This window comes from Prunus avium, chromosome 7 (genome assembly GCF_965620075.1).
Source record: "Prunus avium chromosome 7, drPruAviu1.hap1.1, whole genome shotgun sequence".
NCBI lineage: Eukaryota > Viridiplantae > Streptophyta > Magnoliopsida > Rosales > Rosaceae > Prunus > Prunus avium.
In genome coordinates this window covers 24,622,453-24,644,015 of record NC_142290.1, presented here as the reverse complement: position 1 = coordinate 24,644,015, position 21,563 = coordinate 24,622,453, and the positions used below count along the sequence as shown (strand labels likewise).

Below are 21,563 nucleotides of genomic sequence, written 5' to 3'. Positions count from 1 at the left end.
CTTCTTCTCACCGTGTCATATTTGTTTCTTTTTTTCTATTATATCACTTATATTATACTAGTTATTTCATATATTATGTATTAGTTGTAAAATAAAGTTTTATCAATTTGGTTTTTACTAGTTACTTAGGTGAAAATTATATATTTATATGTGCAGGGCATTTTAGTAATCAAATTAGTTTAGGTTATGATTCATGAGAATTAGTAAACAATGGCAATGAGAATCAACTTCATTCCTGTGTTGATAATATGGTTAGTAAACAGCTTAATGTGAATGATTCTTCTCATACCGATTCATTACTTCCCCGATTCCTAAATTCTCTTATTCCTTACTTCCTCCATTCCCGTTAAGTAAACAACCCCTAAATCCTCTTGATTCAGAATTAAAACTAGCTTGGTTACTAAAATGCACTTATTCTAAATAAATTATTGGGTTAAAGTGGATGACAAATTTGAAATTTTAAAATTTGTGAGAGGATATAATGGGCAAAAAAGATAAATTCTTGATGGGCTGGCCCTCCAAGAATTAGAATATTGCCTCCCACCCAAGAGTCCAATTTCTTCAAAATCATGAGTTGAATTTCTGATTTTGTGTGGGGTCCGCTTGCTTTTATATTCCTTTATGTAAAGTAAACACATGAGCAATCCGTAATGGAAATTCAACTCCTTATTTTGATTCCCATTATGAATTAATAAACTTGGCTAAAAGCAGTGTTGTCCCGCTATTGCATGAAATACCAAGAGGGGCAATCAAAGTTTGCTCCAAGAGTTTGAAATAGATTTGAGCATGAATGGCTTTCCATTCGACTATAATTTAATCAAGTCTGTTGTTTGAAAAAAATAAATAAAGAAACTTCTAAGGCAACTTTACCAAAATTAGAAGCAAATCAGATGGAAGAACAAGGAGAAAATAAAATATTGACTTTGTTCTCTCAGAAACAAGAAACTATTGACTTTATTAAATCTCCCATCCTAGCGAATCCCTAAAATTTAGAGGAAAAAAAAAATCCTCAAATTTTTGATGCCCACAATACACAATTTTAGAAGGAAGAATTGAATATAATGAGAAAATTTTAAAACCCAAACGCCAAACGCAAGTTTAACGCACAATTTTTTATGCCCACAATACACTAGTTCAACGCTTACCCTTCTAAGAGATCTCGTCCGTCGGCTGACATCCACGGTCGTGAAGTCGGACGGTCGAGATCAAGCTTAAGTCAGCAAATCCACATGTGGCCCTACCTATTTGAATTTGAAAAAAAAGAAACGTTAGGATTTCGTAGCCTCAGGTTCGGAGCCGTGCCTACATTGAGCCCAAAAGCCAAGAACCCAAGAACACATGCCATTGTTGCCTCCTTCTAGACTGTAGACTGTAGACTCTCTCTCTCTCTCTCTCTCTCTCTCTCTCTCTCTCTCTCTCTCTCTCTCTCTCTCTCAATCTGTATCGGCCACCACCAACCCCACCTCTCTATCTCTCTCTTCTGGATTGTGGGGTTTTCGCGTTTTGGAGAAGGACCCAGATAAAGAAGCAAGTATGTTATTGAATTTTCTCTGTTCTTCTCTCTGGGTTTGTGTCATTCTATGTTGTTTATTTGGTTTATTTTCTGGGTTTATTTATAAAGATTTTTCGTGGGTTTTCTATGGGGTGTAATGTTGTTTCATATTTTTTTCTCTAAATTTGCAGAACAAGGAATGGAGGACAGTGCAAGGACTGGGTTGCATGATTTTACTAGGGCTTCAAGAAAAGCCGAAGAAGCAGGTTGGTTTGTTCATTAAGTCATTTCCATTTTTATTTTAGAGTATGTCTGTTTGCTTTCTCAGAATGTCATAGGAAGAAGAAAATTAATCAAAATTTGGAATAGGGTGTAGCTATGTCGGAATGGGTTTCCAAGATTTGAACAAATATTGTTAACTAATAGAAATTGTGTTGTATTTGGCTCAGTTGAATTGTGGGATTATTTTCTTGGTTCGAAAATTACAGAGAAATCTGAGATTTATGAATCTTTTCCCTGCATTTTGTTCTGAAAAGAATCGTTAAATCATTCAATTTTTAATTTCTGAATTTTGGCAGCTTGGAGGCGATTCCAAGCTGTTGAATGGCTTGAAACCTTGGTGGGTCCACTTGGCATACCAAAACAACCATCGGAGAGAGAGTTCATTTCTTGCTTGAGAAATGGTTTGATCCTATGCAATGCCATGAACAAGATTCAACCAGGAGCAGTGCCCAAGGTATTACATTTGTATCTCAGATTATTATATTTTGATTCCTCTCTTTGGTTGATAAGAAGTGAACAAAGCAAAAGAAACTAATATACTGAATTTTGTTGCTGATTATTTTTGAACTGTAAAAATTGGCATATATTCTTGTATAAAAAGACTCACACGTATAAGCTCCTAAGCTATTTATGTCAGTTTCTTACTACTTTCTTTCTTTATCATCATTATTATTTTAAGGTTGTGGAGAGCCAAATGCCTTTGCAACCATTAAGTCGGGAATCTCAAGCATTGCCAGCATATCAGTATTTTGAAAATGTTCGTAACTTTCTGGTCGCTGTGGAAGAGTTGAAGCTGCCTGCTTTTGAAGCTTCTGACCTTGAAAGGGTAGATCATCTGCTCATATATGTATGCATAAATGTATATGTCAATCCTACTTGCATTTTCACATTGTATTCCATGTTTTATTGTCTCAGGATGCATTGGAGGCAGGGTCGGCAGCCAAGGTTGTTGATTGCATTTTAGCCCTTAAATCCTATGAGTGGAAGCAGATGAGCAATGGGAATAGCTTTAATAAATATGTTAAATCTCCCTTAGTTATGATTTCTGCCAATATAATGCATTCAAGGGCCTCAGCTGTAGTCCCATCAGACTCTTGCAGGCAATTGGATATGTCTGCTGCATGTGAGAGACAACCACCTGTTGAGGGTGACAATCAAAAACTTCAAGGTATAAGGTTTCTCTTCCTTCAGAATTTTTGCCCATTTCTAAGATACTTAAAATGATAACCTAACATAATAGTGAAGGAAGAAAATTCTGAAGGAAATATCTTTCTTATGAATTCTTCTAAGATATTTTTTACGATCGTGAATGAGGAAATATTGATATTTTATAAGAAATATTTCACATCAAACAAATAAAATACAATTAATCTGCGAGCTCGTTGGTTGATACAGCAGTATACGTAGTAAGATTTCATAAGAAACCCTAGACTCTAGGTACATTATTGGTGCTATAATAGTTTTACCTGGATTGTAGACTAGTATATATTTAACATCACACAATTAATGATAATTGTATTTTCCTCTAAGCCAAGTGTGGCATTATAGTAAATCAACTGTATATGTCATGCTTACTTCTAGATTTTAAGGATTAATGATAAAGTATCAGAACTGGATATATAACCTCACAAAAGTAATGTGTAATCAATCACATGTGACTTCATTTATTGATGTAACCGCATGTACAGTAAGATTTAGGGTTTAGGGTTCTTATTGAATGATATAAAACAGCTCACTTTTTTTTCTTCCTATCTGGTAGTATACTTGAAAATACTTCCTCTAGAAATGCCATCACTCTTATATGGAATCCACATCTTATTATATGGTTATTTGTAATGATCTTCAGTTTCTCTCCCTAACTTTTACTTTTCTGTTATCTCTTGTGATTTAGTGGATTCCTTAGAATCTGTTATCAAGTTACTTGTTGACTCTATGGTTGACGTAAAGGAAAACATTGATGACAAACTTCTTGCTTCCTACCATAGTGGAGATGTGGTAATGATCCCTCCTTTTTTTTTAATCTTCCAACAGAGAGAATGTTACTCTGATTCAGCCAATAAATACTGGAATATGGATCAGATTTGAAGTCAATTTTCATCTCTATTAACCAATTTCTTCTTTGCAGGATACAATCCGCCTCCTTCGAAGGATCATGACAAGTTGTTCAGAGCAACATCTACAGAAGAAGTCTCTTGAGGTTAGTTTGATTTGAGTGTTACAATATTTTAATTTTATATTTTCTTGGTTGAAAAATTCCCCAGCAAGCCACTTTGTGTTTTAGCTTTTCAAGTATGATTACGTTTTAATTCTCTGAAGCAATATTAGACAGAAGTCTCTTAATAATAACACTCTTAATAATAATACATTTAGGACGAAAATTTGTGATAAAATTGCAATCTAGGAGGTATTTCGGTGAAATTTTTTAATCCAAAGAAATGGTGCATTGTTTAACAATACTGTCCCATCATATGAATTTTTTCCCTCTGCACTCCCTAAGTACATAATTCTATACATAGTTATTTGAAATGGTTGAGTTTATGTTTCATTTGGAACATCGCATCTCATCTCCCTTCACCTAACCTTACTCCTTTATATTCTGCCAGCGTTTTCACTTACACGAACTTGCTCTGAACTTGATAATACTCTTGTCTTTTTGTGTATAAACAGTTGAATTCTATGTCAAAAGAACCCTTGAAAGAAAGAAGCAGCAGCTCACCTGCCCATTCAACATCTATGCCTCTAGAGGATTTATCTGCTCTTGAAAACTCCAGAGTATGTCTATCTTGTATAGAAGCACCCATTATGTAACCAATTCACATAGAAATTACGTCAGCATGTTCTAAAATTGTTTGTTTTATATGCAATATTAGTTTTCCAGTGACTTTTAATGAAATATTTACTGTTTTCTTGATTGTAAACCCCTCTTTCGTGGCGTTAGTGAATGGAGAATAGTACTAGTTATATCTACTCCTTGTAACTCCTCTTTTCTTTTTTGTTTTTTTGGTCCTTGAATCTCTAGATTTCTTATTCATTCCTTCAATATTTAGAAATATAATTCCGAACTTCTTCATATGGTTAAAACCATTTATTTAGTTTTTATTTTTTAGGATTCTGTATTGCTTGTAATTTGGTAACATTTATTTATGTTAAGAGTAACCTGCTCTCTGAAAATCAGATTATTCCAATGTTGTTGGATATTTTCCATTTCACAGTTCTCCTGTGTTTATTAGTCCTTATTTCCTATTCTGAATTTCATCATTGTCAACTAGACTTGAACAAAAAGTATTGTGAGTTATAAGCTTACCTTTATTTCATAGGCAAGGGATATGTTCATGGATTTCACGCACACAGATATTCTACGTAGCTGAAAAAGTCTGAATTTATATAAGCAATTTTTTCTTATGGTATTGGATGTTGCACTACTGGATTCTGAAGTGTATTTATCTTTATCTTTTCAATAGTGCTGCAAAGCTTGTTTGAAAAATGGTAACTGCAACCACAGACTTCTATTCCAAACACAAGAGAAAGAACTTGTGGTACGTATTTAGTTCGTTTTCTGTCCTTTATGTGTACTATCTTTTCAGTATAAAGTTAGGTTGTACAAATTCCCATCAGAATACAAAACTAATTTTGACAATGGATAGCCATTTTGTTTATCTTTTTTATGGGTTCGAGAGAAAGTTTGATTTGCATGCACTTCGTATTGGTTCTCTGAAGAACATTTGTTTTCTTTTTCTTTTTGTTAAGGTCGTATCTTATAGCATAAGTCATATATAATAACATAATGGTTATGGACAAGCTCCTGGTTGGACAAATAAATTTCGATTTAAGTCAAAATTCAATTAGTTAATGACATAGACATAGTTTTCTAAAGGAATAATAAGAATGCAGTAGGACTGTTGAATATATCCAGCATTAAAATGGTAATGGTTTGCATTTGACAGGATCTCAAGGCTTTGTGGTTAAGTGCAAAAAAGGACTTTGAAGACTTACAGACCCAGCTACAGAGAGATTTGAAACACTTGGGTATGTCCATCTTCAGAGGCTTTTTACCTTCTCCTTCCATTTTCTAGTCAGAATCGACAGTTTTCAAGTATTTAATCTGCAAAAAGAAGTCATCATTCATTTTAGTATCTTATGATTCAACTGTAAATGTGATCTTTTATATCTGTTGAGATCTTATTTCTTTCAATTTTCATCTAGCTTAATCTTCTAAATTTCCTTACATAAATCCTCATCTTGTACCATTATATATATAAAGTATAATTTACAGTTTTGGAATGTATATAGCCATTTTTTTCAAGTAACATCATAGTCATAATAATTAAATGCTCTTCACGAGTGCTCCGTTCTTTTAAAGTAGATGGAAATTATGATGGAAGAATGTCTTAGATCTGTGCATTTTTACAAAGCTATATGCGCATAAATTTCTTGAAAGTTAATTGTGTATACGCTCTTTGTGGGTTCAGGGACTCAGGTACAGGAACTGTCCACTGCCGCTCTTGGGTATCACAGGGTGGTGAAAGAGAATCAAAAACTATACAACATGGTTCAGGATTTGAAAGGTTGGTACTTTTAAATGTTTGCTTTGCTATAATATTTCTAGTTTGACAACTATCAAAATCTAGTTATCTAGCTATCTGATCTTGGTTGAAATTTGTCAGGTAATATTCGAGTATACTGCCGGATTAGGCCTTCCTTCAGTTCTGAATCCAAAAATGTGATCAAATTTATTGGAGAGGATGGTTCAGTTGTGATCTTGGACCCTGCAAAGCCCCAAAAAGATGGAAGGAAAGATTTTCAATTCAACCGAGTGTTTGGTCCAACTTCTAGCCAAGGTAGTATTACATCACACTACTTTTTATGGATTTCGATATCAATCAGTTTATTTCTGACTATATTATACTTTCATTTTTCAGATGAGGTTTTCAAGGACACTCAACCACTCATTAGGTCTGTGATGGATGGCTATAATGTTTGCATATTTGCTTATGGTCAAACTGGATCCGGAAAAACGCATACTATGGTATGATACAAGCCATAGATTTCAGTTGATAAATCTTTTGCAATTTTTAGGCTAACAATTTGTGGCTTTCATCTGCTTGCTAGCATTGTTGCATAATACCAGATTTTTGACACATTAGATTAGTGCATGTGCACATTCTGATCAAGGTTCTTTAATCTGAAATGAAGTGTTTATATTTTTACAGAGTGGTCCATCAGGCGGGTCAACTAGGGATATGGGGATTAATTATCTAGCTCTCAACGATTTGTTCCAGATGTCAAGTAGAAGGAAGGATATCATACATTATGACATTCATGTCCAAATGGTTGAAATATACAACGAACAAGTACGAGACCTCCTTGCAGAAGATTCATCTACTGTCAAATATCCTTTAATATTGGCTATTTTATGATTATTTTTTAGCAAATCATTTCAATTCACATCCAAATGTGGTTTCCTTAACAATTCACAAATTAGAGATTCGAAGCTGCCCTACTGATAATGGCTTGAGTATTCCAGATGCTACAATGCATTCAGTGAATTCTACCACTGGTGTCCTCAACCTCATGAAATTTGGTGAGATGAATCGTATGGTCAGTTCTACTGCAATCAATAACCGCAGTAGCCGTTCCCATAGGTTAGTTTTTGGAGCTCAGTTATGTCTTATAATAAAAACCTTACCTTTCTTATTTCATAGCTTATGATACCATTTCTTAAAACTACTGAGCATAAATTAAAATAAAAACAGCAATAAGCAAGATATCGGTTATTTTGTGCCCACTGATAGTTGTTGGTGTGTGTCTGCAGTGTACTGACAATCCATGTGCACGGAAAAGATACTTCCGGAGGCACTCTCCGCAGTTGCCTTCATTTGGTTGACCTAGCAGGAAGTGAAAGAGTGGACAAATCTGAAGTTACAGGTGATAGGCTCAAAGAGGCACAGTATATCAACAAATCTCTTTCTTGTTTAGGAGATGTTATCACAGCCCTGGCTCAGAAGAACTCTCACATCCCTTACAGAAACAGCAAACTCACACTTCTGCTGCAAGGCGCCTTAGGTTGTAATTTCTTGAATTTCCAGCATCTATCTCTATTATTTGTTTTCTTATATGGTTTCTGAAAAAGGAGTGAACTGTTTGCGTGAATTTGAAATGATACCAGAAAATGATTGGTGAAATGGAAAATTTGAGAAGCATGTTCCCTGAGGAGTTGACCAATTAGATTGAGATATTATGCATATGCTGTGGACTCACCCAACTTTCTCTTTCGATTTATCCTTCAGGTGGACATGCTAAAACTTTAATGCTTGCTCATGTGAGTCCAGAAGAAGATTCTTTCAATGAAACAATCAGTACCTTGAAGTTTGCTCAGAGGGTTTCCACTGTTGAACTTGGTGCTGCTCGTTCAAACAAGGAGAGTGGTGAGGTTATGCAACTCAAAGAACAGGTGAACAAATTTTATTAATTTGGTTTTTCCTGCCTATATTTGTTTATATATTCCGTTTTACTCTCTATCCTTGGGACTGATTAGTTGTTTGATCTAAAGTCATCCTGAAACTTGTGTTGTGCACTAACAGTCTACATAGTTTTTTATGCACTAACACGTGATGTGTTTCAAAATCTTCAGATTGAGAACCTTAAAAAGGCATTAGCAAACAAGGAAGTTCAGGGTATACAGTTTAGTAAAACAACGGAGAAACCAAGAACAACGACTGAGAGAACTCCTCAACGTCTTAGAAGATTAAGCATTGAAAATTGCAGCACTATGAAGACTGAGAAAGCAATAAACCTTGAAGACAGAAAGGGATCAAAAACCCCGTCTCTATCAACTCGTTCAAGAAGATTGAGCTTGGAAGGTCCAAGGTCTGTTAAGAATGATAATCTGCGGATATCACATGACATGGGGAAATTCCTGGCATCTGAAACAGTACCGATGGAGAATTGTGGTCAACTTCAAGAGACAGAAGCAGTCACTAAGCCTTTTGGCCATTTCAGAAATGAGAACACCACATTGGAAGTGTGGTGTCCCAAAACTCCTCGAAGTCCAACAAGGATTCCCTATCAGAAGCGAGTTGTAGAGACAGATAGTAAAAAACAAGTTCCTTCTCTTCAGCCACCACCAACAACACCTGAAGCACGTCCCAGGGCTCCTCGAAGTCCAACAAGTTGTACCTATCAGAAGCGAATATTTGAAACAGAGAGTATAACCCAATGTCCTCCTCTTCAGCGACCAATGACACCTGAACCTCAGCCTAAGGCTCCTTTTAGCCCAAGGATGGCTAGCTATCAGAAGGGAGGTTTAAAAACGGATAGTAAGATCCCTCCTGTTCAGCTACCGACAACACCTGGTCCTGAACCACCAATGCGTTCCAGAAATGAGGTACAGATTGCTATGCAAAGTAAGCTCCCTCTTCCTGCGGATTACCTGACACCTAATTTGGCAAGTAGCATCGGTGGGAAAGGATCTCAGATAAGGAGATCCCTGCGGACAATTGGAAAACTGATTAATGGATCTGAAAAGAGGTGGGTGCAACTCATAATTTGAAGGACTTTTTCTGTTTTAATACATGTAATGTGTATGTTATAATGTGTATGTATGTTAGATTGCTATGATGTCTCCCACATCATATATACCAATATGAAAATTCATATTGAATGTTATTCATATTTACTCCTGCTGACATTTCTTTACTAAGGCTTACAATGAAATACTGCAGGAACCAGCAAATTTTGGTGGACACACATTCAACTGTTAAATGCTCAGGCGATATCAATGAAGGGAAATCACCAGTTACAAATAATGCAAGAACTCTGAGGCGGCAATCACTAACTGGCATTCCATCATCAGTGTCTGACAGACGATCCTCTCTGGGTGGGAATCCAGTTGACACAGGTACATAAAGCTCTTACATTCTAGAACTTCTGTTACAGCTTTCATATTCATCCATGTTTTGACTTTCTTATGGTGTTTGCCTTTTGAAGGTGTAAAGGACAATAGAAATGCCAAAACACCTCCGCCAGTTCGCTCGTCAACGAAAAATAACAAGCGGTGGCTCTAGATCATTTGATGTGCTGAAATTGCAGTGGTGGTGCTTTGACTCGAAGCATACTGATGTGCTGAAATTTGAAGTGGCTATAGATCATTTGATGCAAAGTGAAAACTGCAGTGGTGGTGCTTTGACTCAAAGCATACTGACGTGCTAAAATTTGAAGTGGTAACAGATAGCATTATGAGAATGCCCTTGAGTAAAAGACAGGCTAACATGATTGAAACTGATCTACTTGTCTTCAGATCACAGTTTTGTTTGGCTAAAATGTTTCATATCATCAATGATCCTCATTGTAATTGTAATACGTAGTTTGGATCCATATTGTGAATTTCTGTTAATAAAAGTAGTTTATCTTCCAAAGTTGTTACTAGGGGTGGGCATAAAAACGGTCGAACTGGAAAACCGAACTGAGCCGAATCGAAAAAAAAATAATAAGGGGAAAAAACTGAGTTGACCAAAAAAAGTCAAATCCGGACCAAAACCGAACTGGAACCGGGCAGGACCGATTATTTTAATTAATTAATTAATTATATTTTAAGCCCACTTTGTTATACCTTTAGCCCAATGATCTTCTAATGCACAAAGCCCAACTTTAATTATAAAAAAACCCTAAATCCCAACAATAATTAGCCAATAGCCCAAACCCAATTAATAACCCAACTTTTCCCCACCTGACAGTATGAAACATTTTAGCCAAACAAAACTGTGATCTGAAGACGAGTACATCAGTTACAATCATGTTTGCCTGTCTTTTACTCAAGGGCATTCTCATATATCTCAATCAGAAAATTTCCTTTTCGTTCCCAAGAGTTGGTCTCTTGCCGAATATCTGGCATGTGTTGTTGAATTGTCACTCTGATATAACATGTCTGATCGTATGATAAGAGAACATTTTTATCGTTTCGAATATCTCAAAGAAGATAAACACGGGATAGTGCAAACTTTTATATTTTCATGTGCCTCCTGCCTCCATTCTGTATTTCTTCCCTGCTGAAAGGGTCGAAATCTTCTTCCTTTTTCTTCTCAAATGGCCCTGGAATGGGGTTTCGTCCCCTCTCTCTTTTTTACAATTTTTAAAAGAAGGGGCAAAGCCCATGTGATACAAACACTTCACTTCCCTAATGTGTATAGCTTTTGGGGATTTGAACATGTGCACTTAAATTATATAATGAGACTTGAAAATCTTAGATCCTTGACTTGACAACCCAAAGAGAAAATGTATGGTCTAGGTAAAAGCTACATTAATATTCTATTCTTCCCGCATGTTTGTTCATTTACTTGTATGCTTCTACTTTTTATCTCTTTATTTTTTTCTACATGTACTCTTTCCCCCACGGGTGATAATTTAAATTATTAATGAGCATTTACTCACTGACATTGTTCATTTTATTTATTAAACAAAAAAGAGATAAATATATCTTAAGAATTCAAAGCTAAAAGCCCTAGAAACAAATTCAAAGCTAGAAGCATTTTATTCACAACGATAATCTTAACAAGACTTGACTAAGTCACTGGAGTCTAGCCCGGTGATCTCAAATTTGAACCCCCTTATAGCACCTTAGCAGTATCTTATTTATTCATGAAATGTCACATTCATTTACTATTTAGAAAAAGCCTATTTTGTTAAATATTATCCAACTTTTTGTAGTGAGATGTGTAGTGTTTTCCAATCTATATAACTATGGAATGCATGTGAGAGAATTGGGGAACATTTACAAAAAACAGCTTAGGTTGTATGACATTTTCATATTATTTAATCTCCAAAACCTCAAATTCCTTAAATAATTGACATTTTTTTCAAGCCATTGTAATTATTCTAACTATAATAATCACTGAGGGAAGAATAGGAGTGGCTAGATCTTAGGGTTTAAAATAAGTGGAAATTTGCAGGTATATCCCAAGATAAAACCTGTTTAGGAAATGTGAAATCAAGCAAGCTGATCCGTTAATATATATAAAAAAAATTAAATAAAAAAATAAAAAAACTCTGTTCCCTATTTGTTGAACAAACCAAGCTCAACGACTAGCATTTTGTCAGGGCTATCCTGTACGCAAATTGCAGTTGTGTTATTTTTCTGACTCTGCCCATGTGGCATGTGGTCCTCCCAGTGCATATCTGCCACCTTGTGCAGTGTAGCTTTTTAGAAGGGTGTTTTTGGAAGGTACCCAATATTTATTCTCATCATGGATTGGGCTAAAGCTTGCATGCATCATTGTAAAGTCCTAGAAGTACTTTCAAAAAAATTTGTGTAAGAAAGCTTGTTTATGCCTGGCTTGTCAAAATCTCCTCAATCTCAAGGAATTATATAAATTGAGTGCGCTCATCATGGTAAAAGATAAAAGTAACTTTAAAAGCTGCATTCCCTTTTCACAGGCATATTTTGGTACAAGGATACAATAATGCACTCAACTTGATTCTATCTTCACATGCATGGAGAATTATGACATCAATCTATCTATGCTATGCACCTTCTCTCAAACAATAGAGATATTCGGATTCACATGCCATGATGAGACCTTATTTGGTTGTTTGGCAAACACAAAACAATCTAATACACAGAAGTACGCACATTTATATTTCTTATTTTGTACGATTGTAGTCTAATTTACTCTAAATTAATCTACATTATGGACTTGAATTTGAGTCCAAAAGCGGACTCCTGACAACTGAACATGGATGCATTTTTGTAGATAGGATAAAGTTATCTTTCTAGACTTTACGATGCCGAATAATTGCATTTTTGTATGTATACGTCTTATGTTGGCCAACTGTGAGACGAGAATTATTATTTTTATGGATACTCTTAAAGAAACATTGGTCAAAAACGATTAAATAGTAAAATATTCAAAAAAATTTGGATATTTTGCTGATCTTGCCCAGAATTCGTAAGGTTCACAAACATCTGGTTAGGGATGCAGACAGAAAAGCATTACAGGCTGCCTAAAGCTGGAAGTATGGTATGCCTACTAATACATAAAGATGTAGGCTCCTGTCAATATTTTGGCCCAAAAGATGAATGTGCCAATTCACCCCAAGAACATGTAACTCGGAAACATGGCTAATTCATAAGCCATAAAACTTAAGTATTTATGATGTCACTGTCACCGTCGTATATATAAACACAAATCCTCCCAAACTAGTTGCACTAATCAGGCGACAAGAAAAACAACAAAAGAAAAATGCAGATAGAAACAAAAATTACTCTTGAATTTGTAGCAAAACCAGACATCAAAGAATCAAAAGTCAACATTAGCCACAAAATCAGTAAAACTGCTTTTGGTACTGTAGATCAAATAGTAAAAAGGTCCTAGAAGAAAAGAATATAGTTGCTTCAAAATCAAAAGTATTTACCAAAAAATCGGTTTCTTTGTGCAATGCTTAATGTACATAGGTCACATATATTCGACAACTTCTACCAAGTACAAACATATCTTCCTAGTAGCCATTTCATGCCATATACAACCTTCAAAATGATTTATGTAAGGTAAAGAATAAGTAAGACCATGGAATTACTGTGATTGAAGATGGGGATGCTTGTTCAGTCTATGGAACATGTAATCGTAAGCACGAACCAATCGCTTGCGAAATCTTCCAAGATCTAATCTCACAGTCTGACCATCAAGATAGATCTTCTTTGTGTACTCCCATCCCATTTTGGTTACACTCTTTGGATCTCTAAGAACAGGATCATCTTTATCATACTTGTCATATAAGGAACTCTCTCTAGTAAGAATTTGGTAACCAATGTATTTTAAGCCAAGCTTCCTTGCAGGTTCCCCATAATATTCCTCTGCTGCCCACACAGTTCCAAGGGGAACAACTTGGATAAAAACAGAGCCAGGCTTCATGAATAGAAAATGAGTCATGGCAGCACCATGAACCCCAATCATCACATCACTAGCATTAAGGGCCCGATAAATCTTTGCCAACTCTGTCGTGGGGTCGGGTCTCAAAACATTAACTTCAAACCCGATTTCCTCAGCCATTTTCACCAATAATTTCTCATTCGTTATGGCTCTTGATCCATTTCGAGATATGATTATCAGTTTAGGCTTCCTCACTTGATCTTCTTGCACTTCATTCTCTATTTCTAAAGGGCTTTCAGATGTCAAAGATGCAGAAAGCTTCTCCTGCGCTTCTCGTTCCTCATCTTGAATTAGACTTCGAATTCGAGGCCAATAAGCTCGGTCTAGAAGATTTCGAAAGTCAACAATGCCCATATTTCCCTCCATCAGTGAAGAATTCACAGTGAGCTCGTCGTGAATTCTCAGGCCAACAGTGACCTCAGGGAAGCAGTGAGTTCTCTTGTCTCCGCTAAAATCTATCGGTGGATAATCTGACAGTTGTGAAAGAATGTCTCCATATTTCATGATCCACCAATTATGGTAATCAAGCATGACAAATATAACCTTCTTGTTGAAATGCTGGGAAGTAATGTATAATGGCATAATCCCATCATTGAATTCATGATAAACATTACCAGTATAGCCCCCAGTCGAGAAAAACACTGCTGGTACATCATGTTGGACATCACACTGATGGTACATACCTAGAGTGTCTTTCTTTGCAATGAGCTGCAATTCATCAATGGTGTCCATGACACTTTTTTCCCATTTCCTTGTATACGGTTTGACCTTTTCATGCTCAAGTTCCTCAGTTTCGCCTTCCTCAACAACACCCGCAACATAATTTTTCAAGCTGCTTCCGTCCTTTGATCTGTAGAGAAATATAGAAGAGGAAGCAGAGTGTGTTCTCACATCCCCTTTCATGACACAAATATCTGAACGAATACTGCTTCTATCACAACAAATAGTTCCTGCAGCCACCGAAAGAAATTACAATTAATTTCTATTAAAAAAAAGAAAACACAAATAATCAAAAAGCAATTGAAGATTATGATGGGATTATACTGTTTGATCAAACTCAAAACATATGAGAGAAAGAGTTTTGATCAAATCCACAACTTGGCTACTGAGAAAATTGAAGAACATAGGGAAGAAAAGGATATTCAAATTTCAGGCAATATGGTATTATTTACTTCAATCATAGTATTAGATTTTTCTGCGTTTTCAATTTACTTTCTATTCTTCCTATAACTTTTCTCTCTTCACGAACCAAATGGACAAAAGCGACCCTCTTTAGCAGTATATGAATACAGTTTGAGAAAACTAACAACACAAACAATCAAAAGAGAAAGAGAGTGGCAGAGTATTAACCATTAGAGATTGAAGAACACAAGGGAATGTTTACATCCATTTCTGCAGCAAGGCCTTCATTTTCTACCATTGTTGAATCTATAAAAACCAAAAGTTCCAGTTATTAATAAGCAGGTAAAGAGGAACCAAAAAAAAGAAAAGGAAAGGCCTTGTCTTTGAGAGAGAAAAACTCACATAAGAGAGAGAAGGTGGTGTTGGTGCTAAAAAGATGAGGGGCCAATATGAAGCTGCAAGAGAGAAAAGAGAGGAAGAGGAGATACAGAAGCTTGGGACTTGTTCTTTTGTAATAACCAGAGTTTGCAAACTCCATTAGAAAGGTCTGAGACTCTTCATCATCTTCTGTATGCTTTTCACCTTTTCTCCACTGATGATGGCGCTGATAGCGTCCCATGTCCTATGCAAAAAAGCTTTGATCTTTTTTTCTCCCCTGCTTTTCAAAGTAAGCTGGTTTTCAAGTGAACCCAACTAGAGAAAGAGAGAGTTCCTATGCAAAAGCTTTGATCTTTTTTCTCCCCAAGCTGGTTTTCAAGTTAACCCAACTAGAGAGAAAGAGAGGGAGGGAGATTTATGGGCTGTTGATGGTCTGGGGACAAAACCCAGATGAGGAAATGGAGAGAAATATACAAATAGAGAGAAAGCAAGCTATTTTCTTGGATTCCTCTGCTTTCACACACAGAGAGACAGAGAGAGACAGAGAGATGGAAGATAGGTTTTTGGGGTTTGTTTATTGAGATGAGAAGGTGCTGCTTCTTTCCTATAGAGAGAGAATAGTCTAGAGAGAGAGAGGGAGAGAGGGAAATGAGAGGAAAGAGGGGAATAGATGGTTGATGATGAGTTTATAAGAAATCAAAAGAGGAGCTGTCAAAGGAGGGAAGGCTGTTCTGGTCCTAAAATTCAGTCAGTTTCTCTCTGCTGAATGAAGTTGGGTATTTTGATTTTAATAATATTTTAATTTAATTTTGCAGTCAAATGCGTGCAAAGAGAGGGAATTGTGATGCGAACAAAGTACTTTCTTTCCTCGGTTTGGCTCGTTGCTTTCTCTTTCGGCACCTGTTTCAAATCAGCGCAGCTCATCCCACGCCCCCTTAGGAACACGCGCCTTTGAAAGCTGTGTCCAACTTGGCAAACTGCGTTTCAGACCCGAAAACCAAGATGAGACATTTTGCCAAGAACACGGTGGTGGATGGATCATTGATTGGCCACTAAGAAAGAATATAATTTTGCAGATAACCATTGGCTGGGCTGCAGCATACTTTGGAGAATCTGCTATTAGAATAAGTAACTTGTGAAAAAATCATGCTTTGTTTTGGTACCTTTTTAATTAGTAATTTTTCTACCTTCCTATTTGTCACTTCAACCCTCTTTAGATTTTTGCTATGTTTATTCTTTTTATTATTATTATTTTTTTTTTTGTCCTTTGCTGCTCCTCAATTTGTGTCTTTGGCTTGTTGCTCACTTTTCTTTTTTGAAACCAAGGCGATTAAGTTATATTATTGAGAGCAAAAGGTAGATAAAAGAAGTTGACAAAGGTCTAAGATGATTAGGCGAGTAAATTTACACATAATTTCATTATTTAACATAACAAAAAAAATTATTTAAAATGGCCAAATGACTAAATTAAGCCGTAAAAAAAATATAGTAGGTGTAATTAGAGTATGGTAAAAGAATACGGTCACTTTTGTAAAAACATTAAATTGTAACAATATCTCTTTGGTCACCTTTGTTGAGACTTTGATATTATAAATGTTTTGACATATACACCACCTAAGGTATGATGTCATGATGTATTAATTGAGAAATTGAATTTTTTTTTTTTTATGGAAGAGGAATTTTGATTTTTATTATTTTTAATATAACTGTATGATATTTTACATAAAAGTCAAAACCAAGATCAATCTTGACACATTCCATCAATGATGTAATCATAAGCACCAACCAACCGCTTCCTAAGCCTTTTGAGGTCCAATCTCACAGTTTGATCTTCAAGATAAATCTTCTGGTTCACTCTTGTTGGATCAGCAAGAATGGGATCATTTTTATCACACTTGTCATACAATGAGCTCTCTGTGGCAAGAATTTGGGAGCCAATGTATTTCCAACCAAGGTTTTTTTGCAGGTGCACCATAATATTCCTCTGCTGCCCAAGCAGTTCCAATAGGGATAACTTGGATGAGCACAGAGCCAGGCCTCATGAACAGAAAATGTGTCATGGCAGCACCATGAACTCCAATCATGGCATCACTAGAATTAAGAACCTAATAAATCTTTGCCAACTCTGTCCTTGGATCTGGCCTCAAAACTTTTACTTGAAATCCAATCTGCTCAGCCATTTTCACTATCAAATTAGTTGGAATTTTTGTGAGTGTTTCAAAATACAAAATTTATTTTATTATTTATTTTATGGTTCCAAATTTTTTGTGGTTTAATTACAAGTTTAAACTGAATTTATTTTGTAAATTTATTATATGAATTGAGTGTTATGATTTGATTGTATATATTAATTTTGATTTCAAAAGCTTATTTGCGTGAGTTTTAGTTGGAACAATCTTAGTTTTCAATTGGGATAATTATTGATTTGTTTTAAAGGTCTTTATGCAGCTTTATTCTAAAAGCTTTGGTGTGGCAATTTCATACCAACTTAATTGTTTTTCAATGCCTTTGGCATTTAAAGATTTGAATTCAAAATTCATTTGCGTCAGTTTTGGTTGACCAATTTCTATTTTGCAATTGCTACTTTGTTTTGCCATTAATTTGGTGATATTATAGCTGTTAAGTTTGTGAAAAGCAGACAATTATGTTGTTTTATTACTATTTCTTTTAATGCCTTAGCTTCTTGTTGAGGAGACTAACTATATATTTAAGCCCATTCTCTTTAGTAGGAAATAATATATGAGGTTATTTTCCTTTCATATAAACCTTGAGGGAAAGATTCGAGTTGTTCATCCGATACAAGTATTGCAAGTGTACGCTTATGAGGGTCATAGGTTGTTGTATCCTGGAGGTAGAGCGCCATACAACCTTGCTACACCGAGACATTGTCTTTGAGGGGCAAAATATACTCTTAAGGACAGTGAATGATACGCCTCAACCTAACACTATTATTCTACTTAAGTATCAATGGAGACCAACTTCTACATCCTAAAAGATAAGTATTTTGATGTAATTTCATTGATTTTATTTAATCGACTGTATCAACGTAAATTACAATTTTCTAATATGTATTTTCTGTGATGTTTTGCAGGAAAAGTAGCATCCTTCAACCAAATTCTCCAACAATCATATTCTCATTGGTTATTGCTCTTGATCCATTTCTAGATATGACAAGAAGTTTAGGCCTATTTAGTTGAGGCACTTCATGCACTTTCATCCTGATTTTGAAGGAGCTTTTCTGTTGTGATTTTTGTACTTCCTCTTCATGAATTAGGCTTTGAATCCTAGGCATGTAAGCTCGATTTAGAAGATCCTGAAAATCGAAAATGCTCTTGTTTCCCTCCATCAGTAAAGAATCCATAGAGAGCTCATTGTGAATTCTCAAACCAACAATGGCCTCAGGGAAGCAGTGAGTTCTCATATCTGCACCAAAATCCACCACTTGATAATCTGACAGATGAGAAAAAATGTCCCCATATTTCATGAGCCACCAGTCATGAAAATCAAGAATCACAAACACAACCCTCTTGCTCAAATGCTGTGAAGTGATGTACAATGGCCAAATCCCATTGTTGAATGCATGGTAAACATTTCCCGTATAGCCGGCCGTGGAGAAGAACACAGTCGGAACATTATGCTGAATCACACTTGTGGTTTTTTCCCATTTTCTTGTGTAGGGTTTGATTTTTGTTGACGTGAGTCTCCTAATTAATCAAGGATATTTATTTCCTTGATTAATTAGGGGATTTATTTTCCTATTTTTATATAGTTGTCAAATCATTGTATAATTAGGAGATACTTTCCTAATCCTTTACTATATCTAATTCCTTGTAAAGCACTCATGTAAACTCTTATATATACCTCCTTATGGAGAAGAATAAAATAAGAACCTTACATATTCAAACCATATTCATATTTTAGCATGGTATCAGAGCAATCGATCCTCGGTTGTCTCTAAATCTTCATATCAAAGTTCTTCGAACACAAACCCTAAATCCTCATATCAAATTTCTTATCAAATTTCTTCAAACACAAAACCTTAAATCAAATTCCTCATATTTACAGATTCAGATTCAGATCTTCATACCCAAATCCTCATATCCTCTTATCACAAAACCCTAAACACATCAGTTTTCTCTTATTCTTAAATCCTTCCGCTGCCATGGATATCGTCTCATCCTCCAAAATTGCCACCACTGGTTCCCCAGGTTATGTTTTGCATAGTTCTTCAAAGACACACGCATAGGTCATTGACACCGGAGCCATTGATCACATGACCTTTGATCCTGAACAAATTTACTCTCATACACCGTCTTCTCAGGACATTCTTAGAAGCAAGACGATTGGTTGTGGTACTAGGAGGGGCAAACTCTACTATCTGGACTTGGCATCTGACAGTGAAGCCAGCCTCAGTCAAGCTTACAAAATTGGGGGTGCGAGTGTTGAGAAGCACACTTCCGAAGTATGGTTATAGCATCGCCGTTTTGGACATGCTTCGTTTGGATACTTACAGAAGCTATTTCCTTCCTTATTTTCCAAGTTAGATATTTCCAGTTTTCAGTGTGACATCTGTGCACTGGCCAAGAGCCATCGTGTTCCTTTTCCCTTAAGCTCAGCTAAAAGTCTGGTTCCCCTTTCTCTTGTTCATTCTGATGTTTGGGGCCCGACTAGAATTCCTACTCCAGGGGGCGCTCAATGGTTTGTCACGTTTATCGATGATTGCACACGTATGACCTGGGTTTCCCTTCTTCAAACCAAAGGGGAAGTCAGTTCCAAATTTCAACAATTCTATCACATGATAGAAACTCAATTTCATACTCGAATTCAGATTCTTCGTTCCGATAATGGCGGAGAATTTCTCAACCATGATCTGAATCAGTTCTTTCAAGATCATGGCATCATACATCAACGCTCATGTCCTTACACTCCCCAATAAAATGGTGTGGCTGAACGAAAGAATAGACACTTATTGGAAGTAGTTCGTGCCTCTCTATTTGGTGCCAATATGCCTCGATCTTTTTGGGGGGAAGCCGTTCTCTCTGCAGCATACCTTATTAATTGGATCCCCTCCAGTATCCTCAATTTCCAAACCCCCCTTCAAACACTATACCACCATCTCCAAATACCTCCTACCCCAAACCTGGAACCCTGAATTTTTGGTTGTGTGGTCTTTGTCCACTTACATGATCACCAACGCAGCAAATTGGATCCTCGCGCTGAAAAGTATGTTTTCATTGGTTATGCGTCTCATCAGAAAGGTTACTGATGTTATCATCCTCCTAGCCAGAAGGTCTATACTTCGATGGATGTTGTGTTCCGGGAACACAAGATCTATTTTTCGGATGCACAGGAGGACACTTCTCAAAATTCAGAATTTTTTCCTTCAAGATTTTTTCCAGATTCATTCCAGACTCAAAACGACCGGTCGCCGGCCTCTAGCGATCGGTCGCCGGACGCACACGACCGGTCGCCAACGACTCTGCCTGAAAGCGACCGGTCGCCTGCACCCAGCGACCGGTCGCCTCCCCCAAATTTTTCTGAACTTGTTCCGCTTCAGTCATCTCCCTGCCGCCACACTCAGGAGGAGAAAATTGAAGAGTTTGTGCTCGCTCTGGAGAATTTTTCAGCTCCAGTACCACACAATCACCTGCTGAGGACGTCATTCAGGTAACTTCTACACCTGAAACTGATAATAGTAATGAAATATCTCTTGATGATTGCATTTCAGAAGGCACAGAGCCTGCATATCAGATTCCAAAAAGGAAGAATCGTGGTAAACCTCCAGTTCACTACGAAGTAGATCTTAATGCAAAGGGGAAATATCCCATCAACAATTATGTATCCCTCAACAGATTATCAGAGTCACGGGTACACTTTGTGAAGCAGTTAGCCGACATACATGTTCTCAACAGTGTAACTGAGGCACTAGAAAACCAAAAATGGAGAGAAGCCATGAATGAAGAAATGCGAGCTCTCCAGAAGAATGGCACATGGGAACTCGTGCCATTACCTCATGGAAAGAAGACAGTGGGATGCAGGTGGATTTATACTGTGAAACTCAAAGCAGATGGATTCATTGAAAGATATAAAGCTAGATTGGTGGCGAAGGGATACACACAGAGATATGGGATAGACTACCAAGAGACCTTTGCCCCAGTAGCCAAGATCAAAACTATCAAAGTCCTTCTGTCTCTAGCAGCAAATCTCGATTGTCCATTACATCAGTTTGATGTAAAGAATGCATTCTTACATGGAGACCTGGAAGAAAAAGTATATATGGACTTGCCACCAGGATGTAACTTCACTCGTGACAAGGAGAATCAAGTTTGCAAGCTCAAAAAGTCATTATATGGGTTAAAGCAGTCTCC

General features: G+C 36.4%; 2 protein-coding genes and 1 pseudogene across 2 annotated transcripts; 1 reads left to right on the top strand and 2 right to left on the bottom strand.

Moving 5' to 3' along the window:
- Window positions 1–1,351: 1,351 nt before the first annotated feature.
- On the top strand, window positions 1,352–10,170 carry LOC110767217 (P-loop nucleoside triphosphate hydrolases superfamily protein with CH (Calponin Homology) domain-containing protein). Its single transcript, XM_088243936.1, has 20 exons — window positions 1,352–1,531; window positions 1,684–1,758; window positions 2,071–2,228; window positions 2,454–2,600; window positions 2,690–2,942; window positions 3,666–3,769; window positions 3,900–3,971; window positions 4,442–4,546; window positions 5,236–5,310; window positions 5,719–5,800; window positions 6,244–6,339; window positions 6,439–6,612; window positions 6,694–6,800; window positions 6,985–7,160; window positions 7,249–7,416; window positions 7,587–7,837; window positions 8,062–8,225; window positions 8,406–9,301; window positions 9,496–9,671; window positions 9,761–10,170. Exons 2-20 carry the CDS (start codon window positions 1,692–1,694, stop codon window positions 9,835–9,837), a joined length of 3,348 nt encoding a protein of 1,115 aa, XP_088100062.1. The 5' UTR covers window positions 1,352–1,531; window positions 1,684–1,691; the 3' UTR covers window positions 9,838–10,170.
- A 2,985-nt stretch (window positions 10,171–13,155) lies between these two features.
- LOC110767216 (xylan glycosyltransferase MUCI21) lies at window positions 13,156–15,967 on the bottom strand. The gene is made up of 3 exons (XM_088243935.1): window positions 15,220–15,967; window positions 15,046–15,123; window positions 13,156–14,645 (listed from the first exon to the last, which is right to left on the bottom strand). Exons 1-3 carry the CDS (start codon window positions 15,434–15,436, stop codon window positions 13,339–13,341), a joined length of 1,602 nt encoding a protein of 533 aa, XP_088100061.1. The 5' UTR covers window positions 15,437–15,967; the 3' UTR covers window positions 13,156–13,338.
- A 969-nt stretch (window positions 15,968–16,936) lies between these two features.
- LOC110767211 (xylan glycosyltransferase MUCI21 pseudogene) lies at window positions 16,937–18,860 on the bottom strand (annotated as a pseudogene).
- Window positions 18,861–21,563: the final 2,703 nt, after the last annotated feature.

Excerpts from the sequence above, each read along its gene's own strand:
- LOC110767217 (XM_088243936.1), top strand. The coding sequence starts at position 1,692 with ATGGAGGACAGTGCAAGGACTGGGTTGCATGATTTTACTAGGGCTTCA. Across the intron at positions 3,972-4,441 it reads TACAGAAGAAGTCTCTTGAG|TTGAATTCTATGTCAAAAGA; the intron begins GTTAGTTTGATT and ends GTGTATAAACAG. Across the intron at positions 9,302-9,495 it reads ATTAATGGATCTGAAAAGAG|GAACCAGCAAATTTTGGTGG; the intron begins GTGGGTGCAACT and ends GAAATACTGCAG.
- LOC110767216 (XM_088243935.1), bottom strand. The coding sequence starts at position 15,436 with ATGGGACGCTATCAGCGCCATCATCAGTGGAGAAAAGGTGAAAAGCAT. Across the intron at positions 15,124-15,219 it reads CACCACCTTCTCTCTCTTAT|ATTCAACAATGGTAGAAAAT; the intron begins GTGAGTTTTTCT and ends TGGTTTTTATAG. Across the intron at positions 14,646-15,045 it reads GTGTTCTTCAATCTCTAATG|GAACTATTTGTTGTGATAGA; the intron begins GTTAATACTCTG and ends CGGTGGCTGCAG.